This window comes from Homarus americanus, unplaced genomic scaffold (assembly GCF_018991925.1).
Source record: "Homarus americanus isolate GMGI-L3 unplaced genomic scaffold, GMGI_Hamer_2.0 scaffold45698, whole genome shotgun sequence".
In the NCBI taxonomy this organism is placed as follows: Eukaryota; Metazoa; Arthropoda; class Malacostraca; order Decapoda; family Nephropidae; genus Homarus; species Homarus americanus.
In genome coordinates this window covers 4379615-4391673 of record NW_024735554.1, presented here as the reverse complement: position 1 = coordinate 4391673, position 12059 = coordinate 4379615, and the positions used below count along the sequence as shown (strand labels likewise).

The 12059-nt window shown below is 34.9% G+C and overlaps 1 protein-coding gene across 22 annotated transcripts in view; it reads left to right on the top strand.

Moving 5' to 3' along the window:
* Window positions 1-12059, top strand: part of LOC121871416 (inositol 1,4,5-trisphosphate receptor-like) — a 136113-nt gene that overhangs the window by 37528 nt on the left and 86526 nt on the right. For 16 of the 22 annotated variants that reach the window (XM_042373674.1, XM_042373677.1, XM_042373678.1 and 13 more), the window contains 11 exons: window positions 438-698; window positions 1386-1616; window positions 1888-2032; window positions 7102-7185; window positions 8607-8821; window positions 9003-9163; window positions 9451-9604; window positions 9849-10013; window positions 10835-11035; window positions 11442-11542; window positions 11923-12028. In XM_042373674.1, the coding sequence (XP_042229608.1) occupies window positions 438-698; window positions 1386-1616; window positions 1888-2032; window positions 7102-7185; window positions 8607-8821; window positions 9003-9163; window positions 9451-9604; window positions 9849-10013; window positions 10835-11035; window positions 11442-11542; window positions 11923-12028 (1824 nt within the window). Of the gene's footprint in view, window positions 1-437; window positions 699-1385; window positions 1617-1887; window positions 2033-3038; window positions 3120-7101; window positions 7186-8606; window positions 8822-9002; window positions 9164-9450; window positions 9605-9848; window positions 10014-10834; window positions 11036-11441; window positions 11543-11922; window positions 12029-12059 lie in introns of all 22 variants that reach the window. The other 6 variants (XM_042373694.1, XM_042373679.1, XM_042373693.1 and 3 more) reach the window with 4 other exon arrangements.

Genomic DNA, 12059 nt, shown 5'->3' with positions numbered 1-12059 from the left:
CAGATAATAGTGTTGTGACCTTGTTAAATCTATCCAGTATAGTATAACGAAGTAGGTAATATAACGTTGAATAACATGTTTGTTAATATGTACCGGGGTAGTTGTTATATGCATTATAATATAGTCTGGTACAATATATCATTTTATCAGTGTAACTATGTTGGCATCATAGCTTGAGGTTGGAGAAAACTACAGTATATATATATATATACATAGGTATACTGTATATTAACTATGATGCTCCTTTGAAGTGTTCTGTTTTGTGGAGACACGATTCAATAATTAAGATGGTAACTTTGATAAAGGCAGGACCCACTATCTCTTGGCACCTCTTCTGAGCAGGATACAGTATATACAGCTATTTTCAGTGTTAAATATTTTTTATTGAGGATAATCATTTCTATTATGCTATTTATTGTTGTTATTACCATTGACAGTTACTACATCTCAAGTCCAACAAGTACCTGACAGTAAACAAACGACTCCCGGCACTACTGGAGAAGAATGCCATGCGGGTATACCTGGATGCTAATGGCAATGAGGGTTCATGGTTTTACATCAATCCCTATTACAAGCTGCGTAACCCTGGCGACACTGTGGTGGTGGGCGACAAAGTCATCTTGAGCCCCGTGAATGCTGGGCAGCAGCTTCACGTGTCGAGCATGCACGACCTGCGCGATCACCCTGGATGTAAAGAGGCAAGTGCTGGAGGGTGCAGAGGAACCTACTGTACACGACTCATTACTGATATTGTTAGGAAATGGGTGATGGGATAGTTGTATTCCTTGATAGCAGGGGATACATGTATTATATGTACTGTATTCAATAACAGTAGCTAGATATGATAGATGTATGCTTAAGAGAACTAGATGTATGTGATTGAAGTGTGTTTAGCAAGCGATGGATGGGGGAATAAATGGATAACACTGAGGTGAACTGGAACTGGGGATTGACTATAAATATGACATAACCAAAACTAAGTGATGGCCAAAGGGTGCATAGGGTAGTGCAACAATTAGTTCCATTGCCTTCAACTTTAATTAGTGATTGTCATATCTTCTGGTTTATTTATTGATTTCTGAGTGTGTTGGAAGGGTATGGAGTACAGTAATTAAAGAATTTGTTCCAGCCACTAATGTTGAGGGTTCCTGGGTATTAAACCCCTAGACTTTGTTGGTTATGTGTGAGTCACTAGTTTAAGGCTCAGCCATGATATGGGATTTCAAGATCAATACATTATTTCAAGTTGTCACTGTAGATATAATGCACTTATTGTATTTCACTTCTCGACGGTTATAATTGTTTCATGATTCAACATCAGAAGTTCTATAACAAATTATGTCTTTATTTCATATGATTTTAATTGTAAATATTTTGTTTTGCAGGTCAATGTCTTAAGTTCAAATACATGCTGGAAGATATCACTGTTTCTGGAACACAAGGAAAACCTGGAAGGAATATTGAAGGGAGGAGATGTGATACGTCTGTTTCATGCTGAGCAAGAGAAGTTTCTTACCATGGATGAATACAAGAAACAACAAAATGTTTTTCTCAGGACAACTGGAAGAACCACTGCCACGGCTGCAACCTCCAGCAAAGCACTGTGGGAGGTGGAGGTGGGTACATTTTACCATAGGTTGAATAATTTAATAGGTAAGATTGTGTAAAGTAAGAGGTAGACCACTTATATGATGGTATGACTTTATAAGTGAGTTGTTTAGGTGTTGGATTGGATCAGTAGAGTGTAGTGCGTAGGGATGGATAGATAGAGGAATAGATAGGTAGATAGATAGATAAATAAGTACCGTATGTAGATAAATAGAGAAAGATTTTGGATAGTTTATGTAATATTGAATAATTGCCTCGATGTCTTCTTGCCCCTGCAAGAAGGTGGTCCAACACGACCCATCTCGGGGTGGAGCTGGCCACTGGAATTCGCTGTTTCGCTTCAAGCATCTTGCCACCGGTCACTACTTGGCTGCTGAAGTTGATGACGACCCTACACATGATCCTACCAGAGCAAAGCTAAGAGGTAGGTAGCTCTTCTTATTAATAAATTGAGTTATAGTGTTTGGGTATATTACTAAAGGATGATAAAAGAAGATAATTAACAGTACAGTAGTATCTTTTTATAAATGGTATGTCGGGGAAGAGATACATATGCAGTCAAAGGTCCAGGAACACGTATAGATTCATTAGTGAAATTCAGATAGAGTAGATGTTTGATCTTGGTTACATTATTTTACTATATTTAGTTTGCTGTTATTAGGACACATGTTATGGAATAGTTGACTTTCTTGTACTTGAAAATTTGTGTTTGTTTGCTTCTATACACTATTGTATGAGGGTGGTATTATTGTTTGGGTCTTGCACAGTTTAAGGCATAATAATACATTAGAACCCCAGAATTATGGAAATCAGATATCCATAAATCTCAGAGAACAGGCAAAATACTAATGAGAGAAAATATTAAAGGATAATGAATTTAGCTGTTGGTGAAATACAACTAAAACTATGAGTAAACTACAGAAAGACTGAAGAATAAGTTTGGTCCATGTGATGATAAAAGTTATACTGTAGTAAAAACATGATTAGTAATTCACAAATAATCTACACATCACTGCCAGGCAAAGAAGCAGAAGCAGAAGCAGAAGCAGAAAATTGTACCAAAACATAATGCTATTGTGTTGTTTATTCAGTACTATACTGGTAGTGGTCAGACCAACTACAGGGGGTAGTACATGTGCTGAATTACCAAACCCCTTGGCCATGTAATGAACTCTTATTTATAATTAATAAACTGTTGCTTCTCTAATAAATTTATGACAATTGTTGTTAACATAGGCAACTTTTCACATATGTTCATTGCATCATCTGAACTTAGGAGACATTGGTGTTTTAATGGATCACCTCTGTATTAAAACATCAATATCTCTCGAGTTCAGTTTAATTTTTATAAATTTTTTAAGTAGATATTGTCATCTCTGATATGAATATAATAAAGTATGACAAATATCATGTTTCTGTATACTGTACAGGCAGTCCCCGAGTTACGGACCCCCGACTTACGGACAACCGCACTTACGAACGGGATCCCAATATAGTCACCACAAAAATCTGTAACTAAATTCCCATTTTTTACATTGCTTTCATTATTCTATTTTGTTTAACATCACTTTATTTACAGTATTTATTATTTGTTATGTTTGGAATAATATTGTTGTTTTGTTTAGGCAGGGTTGTAATTTAACCCAACCTAAACTATGGAATTAACACTGTTCCAACTTAAGAACAGGGTCCAGGAACATAACCCGTTCGTAACTCGGGGACTGCCTGTGTAGATGTGTGGCTCCATTATTTCAGCATAGGGTTAGGAGTTTGTTAATGTCCTTTAGGTGTGACTGTAGATAGATAGTTCTCAGTGGCTGGATTACATACTTTAAAACTTTAGTTTAGCAATTTGTTACTAGCATCATATGTTAAGTTTCCCTTTGCCTTTTTGGAAATGTAGTGGCTCTTTTTTACTAATGTATTGCAGGTTTATATATATATGGTTTAGTTCTATACAGTGGTCTGGTTTAGTTAAAAAATGAGTGAAGCAGTAAGACCATCCTTCATAGCTGTAAGTCAATCACATCATGATCAGAAAAATTAAGCTAGAATAAGAGGTTACTGTTCTTCTTATAAGTATGTGAATTGAATAGGTAATGAAAGGTCGAATAAAGTGAGAAAAAATAATATTGTAGGTACACTGAGAAGCTAACTTAAGCTGACAAATTTGTTGATGCTTGGCTGAGACATCTGTGTAGGTCATTGTGCTTTGGGAAGTTTAAATGTTTATTATACAGTAGTAATGCACAGCTTTTAAGGAAGATCCATCTTCAGAAATCACACACATGATGATAGTTATTTATAAAACACAATTGACCTTGCCAGAACAGTGTAGTAGAGAGTAAAAAACTAGTAAGCATAACTAAAAATTATGTTGTTGTGTAAACAATGTGATTGCACATATACTGTATTTTGATAAAAGGAAACACAAGATCAAGTAAACCCTACTTAACTTAATGTTGAAATATTGTCAGATTATTAAGATGGATTACACAAGGTTTAGTTGGCTCATTTTCTCTAACAATAAATGTTTCACACACACACACACACACACACACACACACACACACACACACACACACACACACACACACACTGGACCATACCATATTTTCATGCTTCCACCATTTATGCTGTTCTGGTAAAGTGGATTATTTTCTCTTGGGTATAGTACAGTATTAACAAAATCTGGATGTGATTTCTGTGAGGAAGTTCTGCATAATGGATGTGCATCTCTAAACTGAACTGCAAGCTACTTTAGGAATTTCAGCATGAAATGCTTCATTGTTGTAAGGTAGTGGAAGGGGCAAAGGGAGGTTGACCATGTTAAAAAAATAGAAAATTCACACATCTGGCGAGCTCTTGCCTCCAGCAGTACTGATTTTCTGAGGTTATTCTGCAATGCTAAAAAGCCTATCATACTTAATGCTTCCTACAACTTTTCACTAAATAACATTTTTACAAAGTACTGCAACTATTGAGAAATCCTGAAGCAGGTTTTTCTGCATTCCTTCCAGTTCTTGGCTTCTCCATAACAATATTAACAGCACCATATTTATGCTTAATATGTAAAGAAGTAATGTCAGTGCTGACTTTTGGCTAAATTATGAAAGATTGGGGATAAACAATGATAGGAAAGTTTACGAAGTTTTGTGTCAAGACCAGTTTACGCATACTGTACTGCACGGGTCAAGGTTGGCGCAAGAGGTGACACCTTCTCTTTCAGCCTTCCATACTGTGGGAAGGTTTGGTTAATGGTATTTTGTACTGAGGAGACTATTTGCTGTAGTATTTAGTTGAATGTAACTACAGTACTGTATATCATTTTCAATTTATCTGGAACATTTAGACCCATTATCTGGACAAATTTCCTGTTGCTCTTCAGATTTACCTGTCAAAAAATAGGGTTGACAGGTTTCTAGACAACACTTAGCTTACCCTGTATTTGTTAACTTCTTACAGTCTTATACTTATTGGTGGCAACATTCATCCTTTACACTGATTACACTACCAATATATTTTGAGCCAACCTTTTTGTACATTTGTGAGGCATGGACTCTGGAGACAAGAGGAGAAATTAAGTTAGAAGCAACAGGATTGATGTGCTTTTGAACAATTTATGGGATGAATAGTATACAAAGAACATGAAACATCAAAACAAAAAGGAGATGTAGAATTGCAAGAAATATTGTTCAGATGGTCAGAGAGAACAGGGTTGATGGATGTGCTGCAGGTTGGTGATGGGATGTGTTGAAACGGGGGATAAACTTGATGTAAATCTTTGAAGCGCCTTCCATTACATCAGTTACGAAACAAAGAATGATGTGTCTGTTCTTGGTTCTGGGAACCATCTGCCTTGTGGTGAAGAAAGTTTTTAGACTCTAGAACATCATCCAGGCCAACCTGTCTAATAAGTTTCCTTAGCAAGCTCCTCCCTCTTGATTTCCTCTCTCATATTTACTCCTTTTCCAAGATGGCGGCTCTTGTATGTAAGGAAGCTTTCTAGATAGTTGAAATGTTAGTGCCCCCCCAAAAAAAATGTGTACCCTTTGACATAGAATAATATATCATGATATTAATTGTGCCAAGATGGCACTTCAAAATATATGGATATTACCATTTTTAATGACTGCTGGTTTGAAAATAGATGTTGGGAGGAAAAAAATATGCAATTATTAAAAGGAAAATTAGGCCATTGACAACACTGGTGATGATAATTTTACTCTCCCTCTGTACTGTTTGACCGACAAGATCATATGTAACAAAAGTTATTTTATTTTACAGATTGAAAAAAACTCTTATTTTCCCCAGTTCTTTCATTAGATCTCCACTTGACTGATCCTGAACTGTCTGCTATTCTTCTGCACATAATACAATTAAGATTATTTACGTTTTCATTTGTAGTATAGAACTCCTTTACTGGATGACACAACTTGTTACAGAGATTATTGATCTACTTTTTGTAATATTATACAGTATGTGGGTGTTTAATATTACACTCCGGTCAAGACTCAAGTTACTCCATGATATCTTATTTTTAGTGTTTCCTTATAGTGTTGTGGCTGAAGTAAAGGTGTGGCACCTGAGAGAACAATGCATCATATTTATAGATGTATGAATAGATGGAATTTTAATTACTCTTTTTCATTCCTTTCAATCTGTAGTAAAATTATTATTTTCTTATATTTGCACATATTCCTTCCACATTCATTTTACCTAAATGAGTCTTCCTACTTGTGGATAACCTCTGTGCTGTACAAGTACAGTACTGTAATACAGGCCAAAACATCTAAGTCATATTCTTGTTATTTCCTTTTGGTCTTTCTCAGTCCAGTTGTCTGTAAAACCAACTGTGGTTTTAGGTATGGATAACTTTGCATCTTTAATTTATGCAGTAGTATAGTCCTTTGATTTTATCAGCTCACATATTTAGAAGTTGTTCACTGTGTAACACCTGTAATGTACCTTCCTGTGATTCTCTCTTTCTCACAAGCTCCTTAAATGGCACTCTGATAGTTATCACTTGGCTTTCAACATTTTGCTGCCTTCCTCTACCAGTATGATGGTATTTATGACACACTTTTCACATCTTCAGAAGCCACAACTCACCATTATAGTCACAATGTTTACTGCATGCTGCCCTATAGATTTAGGTGGGAAAAAGGTTGATTAGTGTGCAGCACATTGCACTAAATGAGCTGAGACAGTGATTTTATTTTTACAGTGTTGTATGTTGTTTTATATATATATATATATATATATATATATATATATATATATATATATATATATATATATATATATATATATATATATATATATATATATATATATATATATATATATATATATATATATCGATTTATTTTACAAATTTTTGTTACCTCAGTAGAACGATTGAGTTTGTAGATTTTAGTTGTGAATGCTTCCCTGAAAGTAAGTAGCATTTGCTATAATGCTCTCCCAACCTACGAAATTATCCCTTTCTAGAGCAAATTTTGAAGCAACTATCAGTTGACTCTGGGAGTTCGGACGGCCGGAGGAGAAAGACTGGGTTTTGGAGGGGAACTTCAGGTATTGTTACTTGTAAAACATTGATCAATGCTTGCACCATTTACCTGTACACGCCTAACAAGATTGTGGTGTGGGTATCACTTGTCAGAGTGACACTGTAGCTTGCATTATCTTATGCGAGGTTTAACATATTACACTATAGTACATACAAATGACTCATTTTCCAATGTTTAGATATATTGTAATCAATTTGCAGAAATTGCATTTTATGCAACTTTGCTATAAATATTAGTCATGAATGCAGACTAAAGGTCAGTCATGGTAACAGTAGAATTATACTAGGAATTAATCACATTCCAAATCATGATGACCTTCCACTTTATTTACTGTATATAATATTGATTTATATGTTGGTGATCCATCAGCCACAATCGCTTCAATGTCTGAACCATAGAAAGTAACCTTTATTATGTGCATGGTAGATGGTTAGCTTTTGATAAGCTATGCACTTTCATGCTATTAATGAGGAGGATTGACTCCATAGACTGTATCTTGTAATGCTTTTAAAACTGTTGCTTTTACACTTTCTAAAAATGGTATAAAATAGAAAAGGAGATACATTATTGTAGAAACCACTTTTGTGGTTTTCACTTGTTCTCCTGAAGAGAGAGAGTGTGGTCTGTGTTATTGTAAGAGACTGTGTCACACTGAAGACTTGTCCCGAGTCTTTGAGTCTGATGGAAGTGTCAGGCTGGTTTGGTTAGCTTGGTGAGTACCAGTTTTATTACCATAATGCTTTGTGAATACTGTATACTGTATGTTAGTTATTTGCCACAAATAGTGTGATGTTATTAAACTGCTTTCTTTTGTTTTATACACATTAGTTGTCGATTAATTAGTTTCCTAATCAAGCTAAACATATACTGTATGTTTTACGCATAAATGATGATAAGTATGGTGTCCGGCTCCATATACAGTATGGCACAGTGTCACAATTCTTGTAATTCATGATGTAAAGGTTTTCAATATTGTGCTTTGGTTATTATGATATTTTGAAAGATTACTCTCTTACTTTGTAAAATTATTTTCACTGGCTTTTAACTCCTCCTGGAAAGTATGATTTTAATGCATTTAAATTGGAAAACTTGACAAATTTTCTCCAACCTCCTACTGTTGTCATACTGATCTTGGATTATCAAGTAATTGATTGTGTATGAGAGTCAATAGCGAAGGAGTTGACATTATAAATAGCTATTAATTTTTTTTTAGTTATCATATTTATTACAACAGTTACTTAACTTACAACAATAGGGTAAGTGATGTATATTAGTCAGTGGTGAAAGCTTGTTTTCTCTTTATTTGTTTTGTGTGTCTTGTGTTTTGCTTCTTTAAGTTTACAAGTTCCTTTGAATTGAGTGGCTTGTTTGTATTATGGTATTATTATTATTATTATTTGTCTAATTGTTTCTGATTACTTTCAGATCCTAATGGAGGTCCAGTCTACCAGCTAGTTTCAGTTCCATTAAGCAATGACATCGCTTCTATCTTTGAACTTGAGCCAACCACTTTTATCCGGGGTGACTCCATGGTCCCCCAGAATTCATACGTCAGACTGCGACATCTGTGTACATCTACCTGGGTCCATTCTACCTCCATACCTATTGACAAAGAGGAGGATAAACCTGTCATGTCAAAGGTGGGTGATGGCAAACATATGACTATAGCTGTAAAGCAGTTTTGTCTCGGTATATAGCAACAACTTCATTTTTATGTTGAGGATATCATGAGTAAAGTGTTTTGAGTGAGAAATTAAATATACCTGGGTTGGCTTATTATTATTATGATGTATAGTAAATGAAGTAATACTTTTATATCAGGTTGGCTGTGCCCCCATCAAAGAAGACAAGGAGGCCTTCTCATTAGTCCCAGTTCATGCCAAAGAAGTGAGAGATCTAGATTTTGCCAATGATGCCAGTGAAGTCTTGGCCAAACATGCTAAGAAGTTAGAAAAAGGAAGTATCACACAGACTGAGAGAAGGTATGAATTATTATTACCATGATATTTGTAACTACACTCGAACACCTCATAATTCATTCAACAACTTCAGGGCTAAATTATCCAGAGGTCAAATTATGTTGGGAAAATCAAGTGGGTAATGTGAATAGCCTTTTGTGTCTACATTATATCTGTATGAATATGTTGTTAGCTCCAGGGGAAACTAAATTTTTCCCATTAAAGATGAATGTGGGAACTCAGAGGGTCATTTATCTCTTTGCCTAAGTCTTGAAATGGGAGTTCGTGTTTCATTCTCTTGTTTTTTTCAGATCACTAATGCAGTTGCTCTTAGATCTTGTATATTTTACTGGTGAGAAGGAGCATGAACAAAACAAGAGTGAACCATTAGCACTAGCTCTGGAGATCTCCAATCCCAACAGAGACCGACAGAAACTCCTAAGAGAACAGAGTATCTTAAAGCAGGTAAGTCTTTGCTGTAAAGAGCTTGTTTGACTTATAAATACAGTAAGTGGAATAAGTGCTCAAGTGTAAGTGGCAGTTATCAGTGAAAATCTAGTACAGTATTTATATTACAGACTGAGGCAATATAAAGCACAGTATTTAATAATCAGGATATATTTTAAATATTAGGTGTGAGACTCCATATGTGAATTTATATCTTTAATGGGGTGTATATTAATTTACATGTATAAATTTTGTCTTATAGATATTTAAGATTCTTCAAGCACCTTTCACGGAGACTCAGGGAGGAGATGGTCCTCTTCTCCGGATTGATGAGCTCAATGACCCTCGACACTCTGCTTACAAAAGTATTTTTCGTCTTTGTTATAGACTTCTGAGACTTGCTCAACAAGGTTACAGGAAGAACCAGGTGAGGCTTAACAAACCTTCATGTTGTTTCATCTTTTTATGATCTCTTTAAGTCATTTGTATCTGTTGCACTGAAAAATTTTTGGAAAATTTCTTTAAAAGTAAATATGTTAATAAAGAATTGATTGAAGGTTGGTTGAAATGCTAGATTAAGAATTTACCTGAAGGTCAGATGATAAGAAATAAATCTTGGAACAAGTGGATGGACAGAAGATGGATATTATTTTTTTTTATTTAATTGTAATACATTCAATGTAATGGAAGTTAAATATTTTTACAGTATATTGTACACTACTGAAAGCAGTATGTTTTTGTGCAATAAGAAACTTAAAGGCATGAATAGTGATCCAATAGTTATAGTGAGGTGTCTTGAGAAAATAGGTGATTCCATACATACATGAACCCAAATTCTATACATGTTAAGGTATTGCTTGTCATCATCAGTGCAGTGATAAAATGTCTTTTTCCCCCTTACAGTATTATTATTTTCTCTTCCTGTCTATCACAGAAAGATAACTTCTACAGGTATCCTCTCTATATACTAATGATATATAATTGTATGGCAAACAGTTACTTTCTTATAAGCATGTCTTTCTTGCTACACATTATAATGGAAGTTCTGCATAAACACAGGCTGCATTGATGGCTTTGTGTTTAGTTGGCCGTACGTACCGGTCTTCTTCACTGACTCCATGTGTCCCCCTTGAAATATCACAGTGCCTTTCAAGGGGATGTGCCCCAAGTTTAAGAACCACTGCTCTAGAATGTAGATTGATACAATTTTGTACATTATAATTCCCTTAAATAATATCATCTTTTCAGGAACACATTGCTCAACACTTTGGATTTATGCAAAAGCAAATTGGTATTGATATTTTGGCTGAAGAAACTATCACGGCTCTGCTTCACAATAACCGGAAGCTACTGGAGATCCACATCACAGCCACTGAAATTGAAACATTTGTAGGACTTGTTCGGAAAAACATGCACAAATGGGACTGGAGATTCCTGGATTATCTTAAGGTTTGTTTTGAAATTTGTGATCTTTTGTGTCTTATTTTAGGAAATGCTAAATTAATTCTTTCTGTTATAAAGAACAAGATCTCAGCAAGGGGCATGATTTATCCTACACGACATACAGTACAGAACCTGAGTCTACATGCAAGCTAATTTTTTTACCTTAAATATGAAGTTTTAGTAAAGTTACGTCATGTAATGTTTTTGTTGTTGAGCTTACTTTTTATAGCTGGTATTAGCAGGCTGACTGTGGTGAGCATATGTACAGTACTGTAATGTATGTTTAAATTCTGCTGTTAACTTTGAAAGGATACAAATCTTGATATTATCTGTAGAACTGCACTTCCTCAATTTTCTCAAGTATCAGTTGAAAGTATACTCACACTATTCACTATTTGAGCATAATTTTCAGGTTTTATGTATATCCAACAACCAAGCCATCCCCCGCACACAAGAATTGATCTGCAAGAGTGTCTTCAGTGACAAAAACAAAGACATCCTGATTGAGACCAGGTAATATTTTATAGAATAATGTTAGTTGAGAAGTGTGTGTATATTAAGGTAAGCAGATTAATACCCAGCCAAGTGTGGTAAAAAAAATGTATAACTCAAACTCTCAGATCTAAGAAAAATTAATTTATTCCAAAAAGTTTCATAAAGGTGGTTAATAAACTAGTACAGTACTGTATGAGCCATCAGAGTTGTGGGTCAACTTGTGGCATACAATACACAAGTCTCTTTGTCACTAATTTGGCAATTAAATTAGATTTCCTTCTTTTTTTTTTTTAAATTCTTACAAGCCTTTTCTCAAGAATCAGGAGTAACACAGACTCCTATTTATTTATTCTAGGTGGTATTGTTGTTGTGTTTTTATTACTATATACATTTTGCAGATTGGTTGAAGAGGACGTCGAAGTAGAAGTTGATATTGAAGGATCTGGTCCAGTGTTGGCCATTGAACGAGAAGAAGAAGTGGTTTTGACGTGGAATAATGGCGAGGTAAAGTTTTTATTATGATTCGTGGTTTTGA